The sequence below is a fragment of the Oryx dammah genome, unplaced genomic scaffold (genome assembly GCF_014754425.2).
Source record: "Oryx dammah isolate SB20612 unplaced genomic scaffold, SCBI_Odam_1.1 HiC_scaffold_13, whole genome shotgun sequence".
In the NCBI taxonomy this organism is placed as follows: Eukaryota; Metazoa; Chordata; class Mammalia; order Artiodactyla; family Bovidae; genus Oryx; species Oryx dammah.
The window spans coordinates 51,191,479-51,213,133 of NW_024070197.1; the positions used below are offsets into that span (position 1 = coordinate 51,191,479).

The 21,655-nt window shown below is 46.5% G+C and overlaps 1 protein-coding gene across 7 annotated transcripts in view; it reads right to left on the reverse strand.

Moving 5' to 3' along the window:
• Nucleotides 1-12,678, reverse strand: part of LOC120872965 (BTG3 associated nuclear protein) — a 68,942-nt gene extending 56,264 nt beyond the window's left edge. For 2 of the 7 annotated variants that reach the window (XM_040253714.1, XM_040253713.1), the window contains exon 1: nucleotides 12,520-12,678. In XM_040253714.1, coding sequence (XP_040109648.1) covers nucleotides 12,520-12,648 — 129 coding nt within the window. In that variant the 5' untranslated portion in view covers nucleotides 12,649-12,678. The remainder of the gene's footprint in view (nucleotides 1-12,519) is intronic. The other 5 variants (XM_040253718.1, XM_040253717.1, XM_040253716.1 and 2 more) reach the window with 3 other exon arrangements.
• Between the last annotated feature and the right edge of the window lie 8,977 nt (nucleotides 12,679-21,655).

Sequence of the window (21,655 nt, forward strand, 5' to 3'; positions counted from 1 at the left end):
TCACCTGAGCAGCAAGGCCGAGTCCACACACCATGAAGACCGGAGCAGCAACCTCCATCTCCTCCAGAAAGTGGCTCAGTGGTGCCCAGTTAAAAACCTCAAGCTCAGAAATAGGGCCCCTCCAAGAGAATAAAGACCATTCCACTCAGTCAGACCTGTCTGAATACAGATGTAGTAATAAAAATTAATTAAAAACCAGAATGAAGCAAGCAAAGAAATCAACTCTTATTAAACCAAAACATGTGAAGAAGACTCAGCTTTGGCAGGGGGAAGACGCAAAGGAGAAGTAGGGAAGAAAGAGAAAATGTGACTATAAACGACCAGTCGGGTACTAGATCATCGGGAAGAAGCACATCCAGGCCACACTAGTTCTTCTTCAAAATGGGCCCTCTAGAGATGTTTAAGTTTGAAATTAGAAGAAGGTCAAACTAGCCTCAGATAGCAGGTCCTTCCCCCTACAATTATATTTGATTAAACTGGCCACTTCTAGTCACACTTCCCAAAATGGATAAACCTCCACAAATACAAACCACTAATGCAAGAAAGGAAGCGGCCGGCTTTAAGCTGCTCCCACAGCACCGCTGTCCTCAGTCAAGACGCACTGCTCTCAGCAGGCCCTCCCCTCTGAAAGCTGGTGAGCTCGTGCTCATGGACGTGTGTCTAACAACATCCCCATCTCAGAGATTAGAACACAAAATGTGTGAACACTTTATTCATCTAAAAATTACAAAAAATACAATACATTTTAACACAAAAACCTTTTTTTTTAAACCAAAAATTACTAGAGTTCCCAAAATAATAAAAGCAAAACCTTAGCAAGAAGAGAGACCCAGTTTTGCATTTCTACAAATTTCTTCGATGTCAGACTTACTGGAAAACAACTAGGTTCTCCTATCTGTTGCTGCAGAGAAAGAGCCGGCCCCACCAGAGGCGCAGCTGGGAGGGGTTGGTGCACCTGAGCAGCGTGTTCAGGTAGCTGCAGAAACGCTCTGTAATCAACCCCAACACACTCATCAAGGGCTTTATTTCTCCCTGAAGGCAAGCTGCAGTGGGGAATCTAAAACCTTACCGGTGACCTTTTCTTTATGTTATTACTTTAAAATCCACTGATCTGTCTTGCACTTGAAACGGACACTGACCCAGGTCTGATTTGGTCATCTGGAAAATACTGGCTCACTGAGTTAGGCAGATCTTCCAAATGTTGTTTATTACAGATTATCTAACGCATCACATTCCTTAGTATCAGCACTGATCTCATCAAAAAAGTTTTGACATATTAGGAAGCTGCAGGCTCATAGTGGCAGACAAAGCTTTCTGAAATTCCAGTTCCACTTGGAAGCGCAAATGTTACCACTGGCAGTAGGGTTAGCTGCTTTCCTTGCAGTCACAGGCTAACTGGCTATTTAGTAAGAAATACTGGTAACATGTCAACTAGTCTGTTCCGGTGGTCCATGAAAAAAAGCGGCCGGTTCAGCTAACAACCCAGGCAGAAGGGCCTGTCCTCCAAGCAACTTTCCAACTCCAAAACGCAGAAGCACTCTCCACACACACCCTGTTTTGTTACAGAGTACTGAAAGGGGCTCTACTCAAGGCTGAGACTTAACAAAATGAATGATTTTTATTGCTTCATCAAGGACATTCTTAGGTGAGAATGGCTTTTCCCAATTGCACAGCAGTGAAGAATCCCTGCAGCTCTGGGACTCGGTCTAAATGTCAGCAAAAAAAGGCAAATGACCTCTTGACAATCATTATGAAAACTACTCTCACAGCTGGGAAGGTCTCCAGGACATCCCCAGGGTTTTGGGGCCCACACTCTGTCAACTACTGCCTTCAGGAATTACAGCTCTAAAAAGAAAGCCTAAGAACCACACACACGTTAAAGTGAATTTCAGATAATGTCTGTTATAAAATAGAAACCTTAAAAGCAACTCTTAGTTGATTCACTAACTGCCAACAATAAATGTAAATACACTACAGAGGTCTACACATATCTTGCAATAAAAGCTTTAGCTTCTACATACATAATGCCCTAAAATTTTAATTCTTCCCTGGTAGCTACTAAACAGCTTACACTTTGAAGTATTACTCTGATAACATAAAATATGACATCAGCCAAAGATGCAGGACTGTATCAATATACCGGATCTGCAGGCTTAAGCACCTGAACCTCGTGACTTTTTTCAACAGTAAACCCTACGGCACTGCAGGAGCGGCAGGTGGTTGAATCCGAGGATGTAGAGGCATGGATACGGACAGCCTACTGCAAGCTACACTCCGATTTTCCACTACATGGAAGCTGGCTCCCCAACCCCACATTAAGGGTCAACCGCACTTTGATAAATACAAGGATCCACCACTGAACAGAAGCAGACCCCCAAAATAACCCTTACCCGAGCCAACAGGACTATATATACTAGTGAGTGACCTCAGAGAGCTTCTCATAAACCTAGCAAATGCCACCAAGTAAGGTGATGTTTTTTCTGGGTCCACAGCTCTAGCACTTCACAATCCCACCCCATCTGCATGTGCAACCAGTGGTCTGTGCAGACCCTAGAAACAGCCTGGCATTCTGCCTCTTACCTCTACTCACATTCTCCCCTCCCTCTCTCAAACAGAACGGCAGATGGAAATGATTCAAGGTGACTTCTGTCAACAATAAACATGCAAACTTTTGATGCTATTTAATTTGCAGTTTGTAAGGAGTATGGTGCCTAATTTGTGATCATATTGGCCAGGGCAAATATTCTTGGAGAAAATATATCCGAAGTTATTAAAAAGGAGCCCCTTTCTCTTTTGCTAAAAAAGAAAAAAAAAAAAGGACATAATGGGACATCCCTGGTGGTCCAGTTAAGGCTGTGCACTCCCAGTGCAAGGGGCACAGGCTCTACCCCCAGCTGGACCGTCAGTAAAAAGCACAATCTGGGCCAGACCTGTTGCTCAGGTAACACAGCTGCATAGATGAGACTCCTGACTTTGAACCCGTTGCTGTCGCTCAGTCACTAAGTCGTGCCCAACGCCAGCGTCAGCATCAGTCTTTCCAAAGGGTATTCAGAGCTGATTTCCCTCAGGGCTGACTGGCTTGATCTCCACGCACTCCAAGACACTCTCGAGAGTCTTCTCCAGCTCCACGACTCAAAGCATCAATTCTCTGGCGCTCAGCCTTCTTTATGGTCCAACTCTCACATCTGTACATGACTGCTGGAAAAACCACAGCTTTGGCTACACAGACCTTTGTCGGCCAAGTGATTTTTTATTTTTTTAATTCGCTGTCTAGGTTTATCATAGTTTTTCTTCCAAGAGGTGTCTTTTAATTTCGTGGCTGCAGTCACCATCCGCAGTGACTTTGGAGCTCAAGAAAACAAAATCTGTCACTGTTTCCACTCTTTCCCCTTCTATTTGCCATGAAGTGATGGGATCGGATGCCATGATCTTAGTATTTTGAATGCTGAGTTTTCAACCAGCTCTTTCACTCTCCTCTTTCACCCTCATCAAGAGGCTCTTTAGTTCTTCACTTTCTGCCATTAGAGTGGTATCATCGGCATATCTGAGGTTATTGATATTTCTCCCGGCAATCTTGATTCCAGCTTGTTGATTTATCCAGCCCAGCATTTCACACGATGTAACTCTGCATATAAGTTCCATAAGCAGGGTGACAATATACAGCCTTGATGCACTCCTTTCCGAATTTTGAACCAGTCTGTTGTTTCATGTCTGGTTCTAACTATCGCTTCTTGACCTGCATACAGGTTTTTCAGGAGACAGGTAAGGTAACCTGGTACTCCTACCTCTTTAAGAATTCTCCACAGTTTGTTGTGATCCACACAGTCTAAAGCTTTAATGTACTCAATGAAACAAAAGTAGATGTTTTTGCTTTCTCTACAATCCAGTGAATGTTAGCAATTTGATCTGTCTCCTCTGCCTTTTATAAACCCAGCCTGTATATCTGGAATTTCTCAGTTCACGTAGTGTTGAAGAATTTTGAGCATTATCTTGCTAGCATGTGAAATGAGCACCAACACAGAGTAGTCAGAACATTCTTTGGCATTGCTCTTCTTTGGGATTGGAATGAAAACTGACCTTTTTCAGTCCTGTGGCCACTGATGAGTTTCCCAAATTTGCTGGCATATTGAGTGCAGCACTTTAACAGCATCATCTTTTAGGATTTGAAATAGCTCAGCTGGAATTTCATCACCTCCACTAGCTTTGTTCATAGTGATGCTTCCTAAGGCTCATTTGACTTTGCACTCCAGGATGTCTAACCTCCATTGTGATTACCCAGGTCATTAAGACATTTTTTATATAGTTCTTGTGTATTCTCAACCCCCTCTTCTTAATCTCTTCTGCTTCTGTTAGTTGCCATTTCTGTCCTTTACTGTGCCCATCCTCGCATGAAATGTTCCCTTGGTATCTCTAATTTTCTTGAAGAGATCTCTAGTCTTTTCCATCCTACTGTTTTTCCTGTATTTCTTTGCACTGTTCATTTAAGGACTTCTTATCTCTCCTTGCTATTCTCTGGAACTCTGCATTCAGATGCCTCTATCTTTCCCTTTCTCCCTTGCCTTTCACTTCTCTTCTTTCCTCGGCTATCTGTAAGGCTTCCTCAGACAACCATTTTGCCTTGTTGCACTTCTTTTTCTTGGGGATGGTTTTCGTATCTGCTTCCTGTACAATGTTACATACTTCTGTCCATAGTTCTTCAGGCACTCTATCAGATCTAATCCCTTGAATGTATTTGTCACTTCCACGTATTTGAGCTGGGTCATACCTAACTCAAGGCATTTGAGTTAGGTCATATCTGAATGGCCTAGTGGTTTTCCCTACTTCAATTTAAGCCTGAATTTTGCAATAAGGAGCTCATGATCTGAGCCACAGTCAGCTCCAGGTCTTGTTTTTACTGACCATATAGAGCTTCTCCATCTTCGGTTCCAAAGAACATAATCAATCTGATTTTGGTACTGACCATCTGGTGATGTCTATGCATAGTCACTCTTGGGTTTGGAAAAGGGTGTTAACTATGACCAGCACGTTCTCTTGATAAGACTCTGTTAGCCTTGAACACTGTACTGTGGTTATATAAGAGAATGTCCTTGTTTGCAGGAAGCAACCACTTACATGTTTAAGGTTAACGGGACATTATAGCTTAAACTGTTTTGGGAAAAAAGAAAAACACTCACACACAAACACAGAAGAGTTGCAGAGAAGAGAAAGATAGGGCAAATATAAAGTATTAGCATCTGAGACCTTAAGAGAAGACTACATCACAATCATTTGTACTATTCTTACAGCTTTCAAGCCTGAAAAAAATCCAAACACAGTTCCTATGAAGAGTTGCTAAGGCTTTTGTCCCAAAGAACAGTGCTAAGGACAGAAAGATGCATTCTCATCTGACACCAATTATACTTCAACAGGGCTGCCTCTGACTTTTCTCTCCGTGTAGATTTTTCCAAAATAAAACCTCCAGGCCCTCCAAGTCAGTGGTGACGGGCACAGCTGCTGGAGGAGTGGCCTGTGCAGAGAGGGACCCAGCGGAAGCACCCTTCACCATCAGCTCGGTGTTGCTGACTCCCCACCTGGACATTTTCCACTTGCATTAGCACGGTGTCTGGAGTCACAGACCACAGTCTGAGAGGCAGGCCCCACCAGCAGTTAGTTTTTGTAGAAAAGTTTTATTGGAAAACAGCCACGTCTACTTTGGCTTCTGCAAAGGCAGGGTTGAGCGGTTGGGACAGACCCCAAAGCCAGAACTGTTTACTCATCCAGTCCCTTACAGAAAGGCTGTCGACTTCTCTGGAGCAGAGCGTTTAACATCAGCAGTGGCACCTCTAGACTCTTGAAACTGCCTGGAGACTGAGACGGGGTATAAAGAAACAGGAAATTTTACTGAGAAGCAGAAAAATGATGGTGGCTTCCTGAGGGTGCTCCAGCCTGAGCTGACTCTGCCTGCTTCAGCTACTATTGGCTGGAAGGAGCGATTTCTGCTTCAGGTTACAGCACATCTACAGAAATCCCAAGGAGGCAAAGCAGGCTTCCTGAGCTCTTGAATGATCCCAAGAGAAGCAGGGAGGACCAGTGAAGCCAGGGGAGTGGAGTGTTTTACTGACACTTGGCATGGAGGGAGCCCAGGCAACAGACTTTGCTTTCATCCTCCTGTACCCCTTCAGCCTCCTCTCTCCTAACACAGTAGGACTGCACTTTATACACATCTGAATTACATAGACTTAAATCACACAAATTTAAAATAATGTAAAAAATATTAAAGCCTTTCTTTCAACAAAAAAATGTGTTGTTAGTTGAATCCCACAAACCTTAAAAAATCCATCAAGCGTTTCATTTCAAAACCAGAAGGCCACATAACTACAAACTGTGTTTGTACCTCTTTGCTGGTGAACAGGACACCTAGCCTTCTAGGACAGATTCAGTCAAAATCGGGGCGGGGAGAAATGGGTGGTTGGAGAGGTCGTGAATTACGCGGTCTATTTGCAGAAGATCCCAGCAGGGAAGGCAGCTTGCCACAGCACCTGATCCTGAGGTCTACCCTGGCTCCAGCCGTGAGCACTTCCAGGACAGTGTAGCAGCAGGCAGTCCCGTCCTGCAGCCCACCTGCCAGTGCGACCACAGGTTGTACGTGGCGGTGACAGCTGGCACCCACCCTGAGTTGTCCCCACTCCATCCAGGAAGATCAAGGTGCCCGGGGCTCTTGCCACACTCAAGGGACACACAGTTCACACCAACAAGGAAATGCCAGCACCAAGTTTTCCCTGCCAGTTTATCCAAACCCACTGCTACTTTAGAAAGGTGTAATTCTGCTTCAAGTTATTTGATGACTTTCCATTGTGAAGAGGAAGGAAAAATCACTAGAGACCAGAAGCGGCATTCTTTGCAGCACACAATGTAAATCTTTATTACAAAAGGTTTGTCAGTACAGGGCTCTGCCCCAAGCCACTCAGCGCAGTCCCCAGCTTCTTGACACCACTCCACCCCCACCCACCCCTCCTACCTCGGCTCTTCCTGCCCACTCACTCTTTCAGAGCATTCCCCGCACTCAACTACTCTAAACGCTAACACAGAAGGACTCAGCGCAAGGCAAGTATAGTCACCTTCCACAGACACTCCCCTCACCTCTCTACCTGTTCTCATCTTTTCACCTTCTCTGGCCTTTGCTGATGGATTTCATTCTTCCACCATCTATGTTCTGTCAGCAATCCAACCTTATGGGTCACCTGTCTGGGGCAGCGGTCAGCACCATCACCATCCCCCCACCCCAGTATGAGGGTCACTATAAAGACAAGGCCGTCTTACTGTTCACCCCACCATGAAGGCAGGTGGTCCAAAACATAAAATCAAATTGGACGGTCCTTGACAATCGGTAGATGTGAAAAACACAGAGTTTAATTCAAAAATGGAATCATTTCAGGTGACTTCCACAATGCTTTGGGTGTGCTATCTGCTTGGGAAATTAAGGTTTCCATCATGGTTTAATTCAAAAGCATCCACAGGTTTCAAGCAGGGACAGGCTCTGGGTGGTCATCCCAAGCTCAGCCTCCTCTTAGACATACCCGGGAAGACGTACTATTATGGTGAAGGGATGCTTGGCTGGGGGCAGGAGGGTGGGGGATGAGACGGGATCAAGAGCATGCCCTCTAGATCTGAAGACAGCCCCATCTTCCCAGGAGGTAGGCCAGGCAGACAGAGCTGACAGAAAGGCAGATGGCATAAGATGAGATGATTAGCTAAAGCTCTCATTTTAAACTGGTTTCACAAACTACACAAAAGTGAGAAACCAAAGGGCTGAGAATTCTTAAAAGTACTCTGAAAGGAGGGTTGATGCTAGGAGTCTATTCTGAGCAGTTAAGTGAGCTCCAGGTTCTACCCCCAAATAAGAAGCACGTGTCACTTTTTAAAAGCAACTTGCAACCACAGGACCCAACAGCTGCTGTCAAATTCCTTCGAACACCCATGAACATTTCAGAATAGTTCAGGGCACCTCCAGAGAACAATTCACTATGTGCTTTTGTTTTTCTGACCATCAAGTATGTGAAGTCAGAGGACACAATAATGATCTTTATCCTCCTCTTGGAAAGGGAGGACTTTTTACACATTTTTCTAAGACATTCTCAATAAGAACCTTAATACACATTACCCACAGAACTCCTTTCTTCAAAATAAGAAAATGCTTACTTTTTCCAGATTTAAATAGTTAAAAGTGGTAAAGTCACAGGACATTTTAGTCAGTCTGGCATTATGACATCATGTATTTAACTGTACAGCTAAAGTCTTCAGGATTTATAGTGTAGATGAGATCATAAGGAAAAACTAAGGCTAGTAAGCTATAAGGGTGTTATCAATGAGCTGTTTACAGACTCACCTAGAGCCTGTGCTGCTGCTGTTGTGTCCGACTCTGTGCGACCCCACAGACGGCAGCAGGCTCATTTACCACCCACCAAACAAGGCTGGTGGGTCTTTCTCTCTTAGCTCCTTGTGGGCCATCGAGCACAGGAGTATTTCTTCAGCAAGTGCATGTACTATACCTGACGATCTTTTAACTTGCAAATTCTGAATCTTTAGCTATCTTTCCACACCTGGAACGTTTCTGAGGCACACTAGTCAAGATTCTGGTGCACGTGCCTCAATTTGGGTTTTCTCATGATTAGACTTCATGTATGCATTTCTGTCTCAATGCATATCATCAGAGAATGTGATATCATTATGTCTTACTACTGGAGATGCCAGGTTTTCCCACTGTGAGGTTATAATTCTTCCTTTGTAATTTATAAACATTTGGGGAGAGATGTGTAAACATCCCAAATTGGAAGAGACTAAAGGAGACATGACAACTAAATGCAGAGTGAGGTCCTGGATTAGATCCTGAAACAGAAAAAGGACATTAGTAGAAAAATGATGAAGTTTAGCAAAGTCCACATTTCAGCTAATGGTACTGTGACAATGTTAAGTTTCTGATTTTCATGAGGATATCTGATAATGTAAGGTGTCAATCTTAAGGGAAGTGGGTAAAGGGCACAGGGAAGCTTCTGAACTATTCTTGTGACTTTTCTGTAAAGTTCCTTCAAAAGGGTAAGTTTATAAAGCTGCAGATTGATTCCATACATCTGGACAGGGCTTAAGAGTCCATGTTTCTCACAAATGCCCAGCGATGGCAATGCCTCCACTAGCAAGGCCCTGGCAAACACAACTGGTGTATTTCACTATTCACAGCTTTCGAAGGACAATCAACTAAAATGCATCAAGGTTACACTTCAAGCACAGTAATCACCGCTTGCCTAGAGGCAATCCTTAAACTCTGGCCCAGTGATACAAGACAAACCCCCTGCAGAGGCTAAAACCACAATCTTTGCTCTAACACCATCTGTGGTTGGCATTCCCCAGCTAAGCCTGGCACCCTTCCATGGCTCTGGAGCCAGGAGAAAATCCAGTGGGAACACACACCATCCGCCCACAAGTGCAATGCGGAGGAGCCCAAGGGGACCAAGATTTGGCCAGTCATCCCACTGCCACTGGGCATTTGTTACCACAGTCAATGGGAGGCAGGAGAGCAGGGTGATGAGAAGGGATGATGGAATATCTACTCACACAGAGCGACTGGCCTCAGAGGTGAACTCTGCTCATCCCATCAAAGTGACTTTTAGTATCATATAATAAATCCACAAGAAAGAATATAAGATGTGCAAGAGATTCTACAAATTTCTGGCAGACCAGGAGGATTAATGGGGGAAGAGGAAACAGTAATCGGAGCACACAGAAGTGGACACAACAAAGGCGGCCTCCAAGCCTATAAAGGCTAGGACTCCAAACCAGGAGAGGGTGAGGGTTGTGCCTGCACATGGAAGTCAGGTCCCTGTACGGAGAGCTGTACAAGGGCCCTCCCTAGACCAAGTGGAGCAGCCCCCAGTCAAAGGCATCTTCCTTAAGCAGAAAGGCCCGGAGAAAATCTGCCTTCTGGCATTTGAGGTCCCAGCAAAACAAAAAGTTCCCCAAAAGCCAATAGGAAACCTGCACATTTTCAAAAGTAGTTCTACAGGGAAATTCCCTGGTGGTCCAGAGGTCAGGACACCATGCTTTCACTGCTGTGGGCCCAGGTTCAATCCTTGGTTGAGGAACAAAAATTCCATAAGCCACCATGTGGGTGTGACCAAAAAATCAGCCCCCCAAACTCACGAGTTCTCTACCTTCTTCCTCTGGCCTTAGACAACAATAATTACCAGTATTTGAAGAGTACTTGCCACACAAAGCAAAAAGCCAGTCTTTTCAAAAAGAGGAAAAGAACAGTGAAACAATAGGACACAAGAAATCAGAGAACAAAAGGGAACTAAAAAACCCTTACTAGTATCCCCAAAGTCAAGGAGAAAATGCATTCATCAAACAATACACTATTATGAAAAAGGAACAGTATAAATCCTTAGAAATTAAACTTTGATTGTGGAAATGAAAACTTTTAAGTAGGATTGGAGGATAAATGTTTCTATCCCAGAAACAAGAATAAGATGACACAGGAAGAGGATAATGACAGAAGATTCAGAGGGTTAATCCAAGATGTCCATCATAAAACTAACAGAAACTCCTAAAACAGAAGAGTAAAAGCAGAGCTGGAGAAGGAAATAGCAACCCACTCCAGTATTCTTGCCTGCAGAGTCCCATGGACAGAGGAGCCTGGCAGGCTACAGTCCGTGGGGTCACAAGAGTCGGACACAACTTAGCGACTAAACCACCACCAAAAGCAGAGAAGACGACGTTCTCAAATGACACAAGAGACTTTCAGATTCCATAGCTGAAGGACAAGTCCCCAGAGTCAGAAAGCAGTCAGACTAGGACTCTACATTTTTCGGGAATTCCAGAAATGTCTTAACACCAAAGAGGATCCTGAAGAGTTATCCAAAAGGAATAAGGCTACTTGGCAGTAGGTTCTCATTGAAATAAAGGAAGTCAAGATTAAAACACGAGACCTGAACAAACTCAGTTGTATATAGTAAAAGAAAATGTCAAGATGATACTGGTGCTGGTCTAAGGAGTAAACAATCCAGATTAGAAAAAGACCACCACAAGGCTGGGGAGAGGGGGACGGTAAGAGAGATTTAGTGCCATCCTTCAGAATCTAAAACAAGGTAAAGTGGGACTTCCCTAGCAGTCCAGTGGTTGAGACTCCGTGCTTCCATTGCAGGGGGAACAGGTTCAATTTCCAGAGAACCAAGATCCCACATGCCTCAGGGAACAATTAAAAAAAAAAAGTAAAGAGTCAACAGGAACAGAAAGTGCAAAGAAAAAGAAAGGCCATCACAAACAACAGAAAAAAGCAAAAACCCGTATAACAGGGGAAATAGGATACCTAGCTATGAAGTAATATCTGCTTAGTTACAAACAATCTGAACTGAACATAGTGAATTCAGGGGATAGAAGTGAGATGCGATATGAAAAAGTCATCCTATCTGTTAACAGCAAGTCAGGAATGTCTAAAACCAGTGAACTGCCAGCTTATTATTTATAGCTACTTAGAACTTCCTCATGAAACAGCAAAAATATAAAGTCTTGGAGGAGTGGAACTGGGAGGTGGGGTGGGGGCTGTTGTTTTCTAGTCTTCCACTGACACTCTGTGGCATTACTTTATTAAAGTATCAAACGTGTGCAATTTTTTCAGAACATGGACTTGGGACAGATCGCATTCACACCTGGCCGTGTGTCCCAGGGAAGCCCCTTCCCTCCGTGGGCCGCAGCCACCTCCCTGTCCCCCTGACCCGACCGCCGCGATGAGAAGCGCTGGAAACGCCGGCGGGACCGGCCGCAGCACTGGACCTACACACGGCATCCGCTTTCTCAAAATTGGAGCCGTGACAGGACCCGACGTCCCAGGAGCACACGCTTATTTTAATCGCGAGACAAAGAGGGGCAAAGGAGCTTTAAACACACGGAGTTAACGTTACCGGCGGCTCGAAGATTCCGAGCACCGGGCAGGGGTCCCCAGGGCCGCTCCTCACTCGGGCCCGCCGCCCGCCCAACGAGAACAGCCGCCTCCCGCACTTCCGCCCGCAGCCGCTCTCCCCGCGTACGCGGCCGCCGGCCTCCCGCGGGGGAGAGCCGCCTAGCCGCCTGCCCGCCCGTGGCCTCACGACCCGGAGCGGCTACACCGCAGCAACAGCAGCACGACCCCACCCCGCCCGCCCGCGGCCGGACGCTGCTCTTGCGGGCCTGGTCCCGGAAGGGAGGCCCGCTCCGCGACGGACCCCGCGCACCGCGACGGCGGGGGCGGCGGGCCGGGGGATGGGCGGCCGGAGCCAGGTGCGGGTGCGCTGAAGCGCGGCGGGCAGGCGGCTTGACAGGGCTGAGACGGTGGCGCACAGGACGGCGGGCCATTGGGGCCGGTGGCCGTGTCGGGGGGGGCGGGGGCGGCGGCGCGGGCGCCGCGGCCGGAGGAGGGCGCAGGGAGGAGGGAGGAGGGGAGATCTCGCTCTCGCTCTCGCCCCGCGGGAAGGGGGAGGTGGAGACGCGACCGGCTGCGGGAGCTGCAATTACCGTGTGGGCTGCGGAATTCTCGTGGTGTTTGTCGGGGAGATGCGATAATGGCGTCCGTCCTCGCGAGAGAAGCCGCCGCTCTGCGCAGGCGCCGCGAGTCCCTCCCCGCGGCCCTCCGCCCTGCACCATCTGCGCAGGCTCACCGGGAGGAGGAACGGAGATGGGGCAGGGTGCGAAGGCGGGGCCTGCTGCTCGGAGTCTCCCGCCCGCGCTGGGCTGGCGCCGACGACCGCCGGGCATGCGCATGGGTCCTGCCTCCGCGCCACAGATTGGCCTCCAAACTTCTTACTTCTCTGTCACGCGTTCAGTCTTCTCACTAGCCCCTGAAAAGTCGCGTTGGTGGACCGTTCGGGGAATTTGCATTTTCTTTGAGGCCTAATGAATAGGAATTAGCGCCATAGACGACTACATGTCCCGGAGGGCCCTGCGGAAGCCTCGAGCAGTGCATTCTGGGACTCGTGGTTCCTGCGTCTGCGCGAAGCCTGCTGGTACTTGTGGTCCCATCCCCCCCGACCCGTGCTAGCGCATGGAACGCTGGGACTTGTAGTTGAGTTGTGCAAGTCCGCTGCACCGGGCTTGGCTCTGGCCACTGCTGCAGCGGGCTTCCCCTGAGTAGCAGACGAGCTCAGGGGTTCCCAGGGTCGTCACAGGTTCAAAGACACGCCCCTGGAAAAATATTTATTAATTATATGTGATATATATTTTATGTGTAACTGATGTTTGTTATGTATTGTGATGTTTGTTATGTATCCTTAGAAAAGGCAGAGAGGAACCAGAGATCAAATTGCCAACATCCGTTGGATCATACAAAAAGCAAGAGAATTCCAGAAGAACATCTACTTCTCCTTCATTGTCTATGCTAAAACTTTTGACTGTGTGGATCACAACAAACTAGAAAATTCTTATTAAGTGAAAGTGAAGTCCCTCCGTCGTGTCTGACTCTTTGCAACCCGTGGACTGTAGCCCACCAAGCTCCTCCGTCCATGGGATTCTCCAGGCAAAAATACTGGAGTGGGTTGCCATTTCCTTCTCCAGGGGATCTTCCCAACCCAGGCATCAAACCCAGGTCTCCCACATTCCAGGCAGACGCTTTAACCTCTGCACCACCAGGGAAGCCCTTAAATACAAGAATACAGTCTCTCAGAAAACCTCCTATAGAGACACAGAACTTCAGATCCAAGTACTAATATCAAAGATTTCAAGGGAGGAAAGGAAGCCAGGTTGAAAGAAGGGGGAGGAGGTAGGAGAGGGGGTCGGCGAAAAGGGTGGCCTTACAGACATCTGCCACCTACAGATACCCAGGAATTATGGAACTTTTCCCTGGGCCTCCAGAGAAGGGAGGACTGGAACTCGGCCCTACCAGAAGTCAGACCAGACCAGAACCAGAATTCGAGTTCTCTGCCAAGAGGAGGTGATCAGTCTCCAATCCTCAGCTCAGGCTGAGGGCCCTTCGACCAGATTCCTCCGTCCAGGACCGGGGGACTAGAAAAACAGGGAAGGATAGGAAGGGTTAAGGAGAGGAAAGAGAGAGGGAAGGGGAGAGAGGTCAATAAAATTCTTATTAAAGAGATGAAAATACCAAACCAACTTACCTGCGTCCTCAGAAACCTATATGCAGATCAAGAAGCAACAGTTAGAATAGGACATGGAACAATGGGACTGGTTCCAAATTGGGAAAGGAGTGCGGTCAATCCTGCATATTGTTACCTGCTTATTTAACTTACATGTAGAGTACATAGTGCAAAATGCTGGGCTGCATGAAGCACAAGCGGGAATCAAGATTCCTGGGAGAAATATCAATAACTCCAGACATGTAGGTGACACCACCTTTATGGCAGAAAGCAAAGAGGAACTAAAGAGCCTCTTGATGAAAGTGAAAGAGGAAAGTGAAAAAGCTGGCTTAAAACTCAGCATTCAAAAAAGGATCATGTCCTCCAGTCTCATCACTTCATGGCAAATAGATGGGGAAACAATCGAAACAGTGACAGATTTTATTTTCTTGGGCTCCAAAATCACGGCAGATGGTGATTGTAGCCATGAAATTGAAAGACACTTGTGCCTTGAAAGAAAAGCTATGACAAACCTAGACAGCATATTGACAAGCAGAGACATTACTTTGCCAACAAAGGCCTGTCTAGTCAAAGCTATGGTTTTTCCAGTAGTCATATGTGGATGTGAGAGTTAGATATAAAGAAGGCTGAGCCCTGAAGAACTGATGCTTTTGAACTTTGGTGTGTTGGAAAAGACTGGTGAGAGTCCCTCAGACTGCAAGGAAATCAAATCAGTCAATCCTAAAGGAAATCAATCCTGAATATTCATTGGAAGGACTAATGTTGAAGCTGAAGCTCCAATACTTTGGCCGCCTGATGCGAAGTCCTGACTCACTGGAAAAGACCCTGATCCTGGGAAATATTGAAGGCAGGAAGAGAAGGGATGATAAGAACGAGATGGTTGGATGGCATCACTGACTCAATGGAAGTGAGTTTAAGCAAGCTCCAGGAGATGGTGATGGACAGGGAAGCCTGGCATGCCGCAGTCCATGGAGTCGCAAAGAGCTGGACGGGACTAAGCCATTGAACAACAATGTATTGTGTATTGAATGCCCATATGTAATAATGCAATGTTATTTATATATGAATATAAACACAATATAAATATGATTGTATCATATTTAAAGAGCATAAAAGCATGTTTGTGGGTACTATCAGTCCCAAACTATAGATAATTCTCAGGAATGTTATTCCTGCTTACTGGTATTGCTGGGAATACCACTGCTTTTCATTTTTCTTCTTTACACTTGCCTCTGTGTCCTGAGTTGTTGCAGGTCAGTTCAGTTCAGTCACTCAGTCGTGTCTGACTCTTTGTGACCCCATGAACTGCAGCACACCAAGCCTCCCTGTCCATCACCAACTCCCGGAGTACACCCAAACCCATGTCCATCGAGTCGATGATGCCATCCAACCATCTCATTCTCTGTCACCCTCTTCTCCTGCCCCCAATCTTTCTCAGCCTCAGGGTCTTTTCAAATGAGTCAGCTCTTCGCATCAGGTGGCCAAAGTATTGGAGTTTCAGCTTCAGCATCAGTCTTTCCAATGAACACCCAGGACTGATCTCCTTTAGGATGGACTGGTTGGATCTCCTTGCAGTCCAAGGGACTCTCAAGAGTCTTCTCCAACATGACAGTTCAAAAGCATCAATTCTTCGGCGCTGAGCTTTCTTCATAGTCCAACTTTCACATCCATACATGACCACTGAAAAAACCATAGCCTTGACTAGATGGACCTTTGTTGGCAAAGTAATGTTTACAACGAGCTAAAATTCCTTGGCTCCTCCAAACATGAAATGGTGGCGCTATTTTTTTTTTTTTTTTTTTCAGAAAGGAAACGATTTACTGTGAGTTTCCTGCCCACCTCTCTTTTGCCAATAATAAAACACTACTCAAGGCAATAACTAGCTCTGGAGCCTTGGGCAAACTTGTTGGGGCTCTTCCAGAATTAGCCCTCAGGGGTCTTCTGAGACTGGTCACCAGATTCCTCTGCAGGAAAAGTGCCCTCAAGAAATTCCAAAGAAGGTTAGAGCAGGGAAGATCATGGTATTGAAATGAGATCTGTCCTATTCAGAAGTGAGGAAGAGTCCAAAGAGATTGGAAAGTTGCTCTGCAAGGTTACAGAGCTGAGGAAAGATGAAAGTAGAGTCCTGAATCCAGAGCACTTGAGTCTGGAGTCCAGGGTGTGCTCACAGTGGGGAAAGGGTTTCTGAAGCCAACCACAAAAATCCCAAGAGAGCTGTGCTCTCTGTCCCCACCTCTTCTTCAGTCACAACCAGCCTGAACACTTAACTCTAAAATTCTTGCAAGGATACTTGCATATCTGACTAGAAAGCAGATGAATGTAAGATGATATTTTTCACACTGTTTTAAAATATCACCAAGTCCTCATCTGCAGCCCCCTTTCAGGTGTGGGCTTGCCTTCTCCTTCCTTTCCAGGCAACTGCTCAGTCATCCTGAGTCACTTTTAAGTGGAGCAAAACACTGTCCTTAGGCTGGAGTGCTAGACTTCTCTTTTCTATTTTTGATGTTTCTGTTTCCTTTACTTTTATTTGGGCTTCCTTGATATCTCAGTTGGTAAAGAATCTGCCTGCAATACAGGAGACACTAGTTCGATTCCTGGGTCAGGAAGATTCCCTGGAGAAGGGATAGGCTACCCACTCCAGTATTCTTGGGCTTCCCTTGTGCCTCAGCTGGTAAAGAATCCACTTGCGATGTGGGAGACCTGGGTTCGATCCCTGGGTTGGGAAGATCCCCTGGAGAAGGGAAAGGCTACCCATTCCAATATCCTGGCCTGGAGAATTCCATGGACTGTATGGTCCTTGAGGTCACAAAGAGTCAGAGCTGAGCTACTTTCACTTTCATTTTCACTTGCTGCCCAGGAACTGAGACAAACGGAGGTGTGCAGTATTGACACCTAACTGATTTACCATGGTTTTTAAAAAACCAAATAGCTAGAAATCAGCGAAGACCACTGCCTACCAATGAAATTCACTTTCCTACCATAGGGGACCCTTCTCCTTGCCATCAAGCCTTACTAGAAAATGATCCAGAGACTTCTCCCCACCTGGCCGCCCAGTGGTTAGGACTCCAAACTTTCACTGCCAGGGGCCAGGGATCAATCCCTGTTTGGGAAACTAAGATCCCACAAGTCTCTCGGCCAAAAAATAAATAAATAAAATAGAAAGAATCCAATCCAAGTTTCCAGAGTTAACTAGGCTGAAGACAGATTGATGGGAGCTTTATAGAAAGAGACGGAGGTGCACGCTGGCCTGGATGGCCCCAGAGGTGGGGGCCCACGTGGATGCACATGTGCCAGGCGTTTGCAAATATCTCCCTTGTTTGAAACTGTGCAGGGCCCACTTCAGGCACACCCTGGAATCCTTAGAAGCATCCTGTTCCTGAAGATGCACCCATCAAGGAGAAAAGTAAGTTGTTTATGAAGCCCTCAGTCACCCAGGAAAAGCCTAGAAGAGAGTATAAAGTCCTCTAAGCAGGGCTGTGGGAGCAGGCTCGACCTGGGCTTGGAGTCCTCACTCTCCTGTGGCAAGTCAGCCACCTCCTCTGGGAAATGGCGTTTCAAACCCACAGCTCACGGGCATGTTGGGAGGATTCAGGGAAGCGGAGTTTGTCAAGGGTTTAGCGGAGTGTCTGTCTCAGGAAACAGGCATATTACTGTGTGTTGAGTTACCTCGCCTAGGCCAGGCACATGATTATAATCCTGTTTCATTGTGCAGGACGTGAATTTCAGAGAGGTTAAGCAACACTCTTAACCGTGGTGTGGCAGTGCTATTGCTTCGAGGAGGAAGCTTGCCAGCTGTGGCAGGAAAGGTACTTCGGATGTGGGATGTGGAGGTCCCTGTCAAAACTTGCCAAAGGACAAGTTTTGTCTTTGTCCTAAGATAACTCGAAGCCTTTATAAGATTTTGGGACAAGGGTGGGTATGATGAGATTTGCATTTTCAAAACTCACTCTGGCTAGAGTGTTGGAAAATGAGTTGGTGGTGGGGAGGAGGGGTCCTGAGTGGATTTGGGGAGAGCAGTGGAGGCTGTGGCAAGGGTCCAGGCAAGAGATGATGGAGACTTGGACTAGGGTGTTCACAGTGGTGGTAGAGAAGCAGAGGGGACAGAACCAGAAGATTCCAAGGGGTGGTTCAACAGGACACAAGCACAGATCTGACCCTCGGGTGGGCGGGGGTAGGGGCTGGAGCGCTCGATGCCACCTGGACCTGCAGATGTGAGACTTGATGGATGGCTGTGCTGTTCCTGGAGCCTGCCCGGGGCAGTGCCACCCTGGGGCCCCTTCTGTAGTTCCTCCCCCTCCCCAGACACTGGGAAGAGACCTGGTTTGGGGTGAACTGAGGTCCTGGGAACAGAGCTCAGAGACGATCCAGGGGAGTGGGAAGGAGCAGGATCCAGCATGCCCTGTAGCTCCACCCCCACCTGGTGGGGAATTCCACCCAACCCAGGACCGGCAACTGCCGCGTGTTCTGAGCCATGAAGAAATTTAAGGAAGTATCATCAGTAAAAATTTGCTTAACGTAAAAATTAACCATTAACCATTCAAAGGTGTACAACCAACCCAGTGGCACCAAGTGCATTATTCACAGTGGTATGCAACCGTCAGTAACTGGTTCCCGAATGTTTCCATCACCTTTCCGCATTACCTGCCCTCCTTCCCCCCTCCTCCCCCAGCTCCTGGCAGCTGTCTGTCTGGATGTTTCATATAAACAGCATCATACGTATGTGGCCTTTTTTGACTGGTTTCTTCCATTCAGCACAATGTTTTCAAGGTTCATCCTTGTAGCCTGTGTCAGTGCATCCCTCCTTTTTTTTTAATTACTAAACTTTATTTTTTAGGGAAGCTTTCAGTTCACAGCAAAATGGAACAGAAAAATACAGATTTCCCATATCCCCTCTGCCATGTCCCCAGCCTCTCCCTGATATCAGCACTCCTTGCGGAGCCAGGGTGGCGCGTTTGTTACAGTCGATGGCCCTGCATAGACACACCATCACGGCCCGGAGTCTTCAGTCTACATCAGGACTCACTGTTGGTGTCCTGCGATCTATGGATCTGGACAAACATGCAATGACGTGTATCTCCCTTTATAGTCTCGTACAGAGTAGTTTCACTGCCCTAAAAATCCCTTGTGCTCCACCTGTTCCTCCTTCCTCCCCACAATCCGGACAAGCACTAATCTTGTCACTTTCTCCATACCTTTGTCTTTTGTGTAACATCATACAGTTAGAATCAGCCTACAGCCTTCTTGTACTGACTTCTTTCACTTAGTAAAATACATTTAAATTTCCTCCACATCTTTTCATGACTTGACAAACAATTCTTTTTGACACTACATAGTATTCCACTACCCAGATGTTCCACAGTCTATTCATCCTTTCACCCACTGAAGGACATCTTGGTTGTGCTCAAGTTTTAGCAGTTATGAATAAAGCTGCTATAAACACTCATAAGTTTTCAGCTCCTATGACTAAACACCAAGGGGAACAATTGGTAGCTCATATGAGAAGAGGATGGTTAGTTTTGTGAAAAATCACCAGACCGTCTTCCAAAGTGGCTGCACCATTTTGCATGCTGTGGTTGTTGTTCAGCCATTCATTCATGTCCGACTTTTTGCGACCCCGTGGACCACAGCACCCAGACTTCCCTGTCCTTCACCAACTTCCGGAGTTTGCTCAAACTCATGACCATTGACGTCCAGCTTATTGATTATTTCTTTCATGGATATTGTACCTAAAAAGTCATCATCATCAAGTCCAGGGTCATCTAGATTTTCTCCCATGTTACCTCCTTCTAGGGATTTTATAGCTTTGAATTTGCATTTAGATCAGTGATCTGTTTTTTAAATATATTTTTAATTGGATGATAATTACTTTACAATGTTGTGTTGGTTTCTGCCACACAACATGAATCAGCTATGCTGTTGCTGCTAAGTCGCTTCAGTCGTGTCCAACTCTGTGCAACTCCAGAGACGGCAGCCCACCAGGCTCCCCCATCCCTGGGATTCTCCAGGCAACAACACTGGAGTGGGTGGCCATTACCTTCTCCAATGGGTGAAAGTGAAAAGAGAAAGTGAAGTCGCTCAGTTGTGTCTGACTCTTAGCGACCCCATGGACTGCAGCCCACCAGACAACTCCGTCCATGGGATTCTCCAGGCAAGAATGCTGGACTGGGGTGCCATTGCCTTCTCTGAATCAGCTATGTTCAGTTCAGTTTAGTCACTCAGTCGTGTCCGACTCTTTGCGACCCCATGAATCGCAGCACATCAGGCCTCCCTGCCCATCACCAACTCTAGAGTTCACTCAGACTCACGTCCATCGAGTCAGTGATGCCATCCAGCCATCTCATCCTCTGTCGTCCCCTTCTCCTCCTGCCCCCAACCCCTCCCAGCATCAAAGGCTTTTCCAATGAGTCAACTCTTCGCATGAGGTGGCCAAAGTACTAGAGCTTCAGCTTCAGCATCATTACCTCCAAAGAAATCTCAGGGCTGATCTCCTTCAGAATGGACTGGTTGGATCTCCTTGCAGTCCAAGGGACTCTCAAGAATCTTCTCCAACACCACAGTTCAAAAGCATCAATTCTTCGGCACTCAGCCTTCTTCACAGTCCAACTCTCACATCCATACATGACCACAGGAAAAACCATAGCCTTGACTAGACGGACCTTTTTTGGCAAAGTAATGTCTCTGCTTTTGAATATGCTATCTACGTTGGTAATAACTTTTCTTCCAAGGAGTAAGCGTCTTTTAATTTCATGGCTGCAGTCACCATCTGCAGTGATTTTGGAGCCCAAGAAAATAAAGTCTGACACTCTTTCCACTGTTTCCTCATCTATTTCCCATGAAGTGATGGGACCGGATACCATGATCTTCGTTTTCTGAATGTTGAGCTTTAAGCCAACTTTTTCACTCTCCTCTTTCACTTTCATCACAAGGCTTTTTAGCTCCTCTTCACTTTCTGCCATAAGGGTGGTGTCATCTGCATATCTGAGGTTATTGATATGTCACCCGGCAATCTTGATTCCAGCTTGTGTTTCTTCCGGTCCAGCGTTTCTCATGATGTACTCTGTATAGAAGTTAAATAAGAAGGTTGACAATATACAGCCCTGACATACTCCTTTTCCTATTTGGAACCAGTCTGTTGTTCCATGTCCAGTTCTAACTGTTGCTTCCTGACCTGCATACAGATTTCTCAAGAGGCAGGTCAGGTGGTCTGGTATTCCCATCTCTTTCAGAATTTTCCACAGTTGATTGTGATCCACACAGTCAAAGGCTTTGGGATAGTCAATAAAGCAGAAATAGATGTTTTTCTGGAACTCTCTTGCTTTTTCCAGGATCCAGTGGATGTTGGCAATTTGATCTCTGGTTCTTCTGCCTTTTCTAAAACCAGCTTGAACATCAGGGAGTTCACAGTTCACGTATTGCTGAAGCCTGGCTTGGAAAATTTTGAGCATTACTTTCCTAGCATGTGAGATGAGTGCAATTGTGCGGTAGTTGGAGCATTCTTTGGCATTGCCTTTCTTTGGGACTGGAATGAAAACTGGCCTTTTCCAGTCCTGTGGCCACTGCTGAGT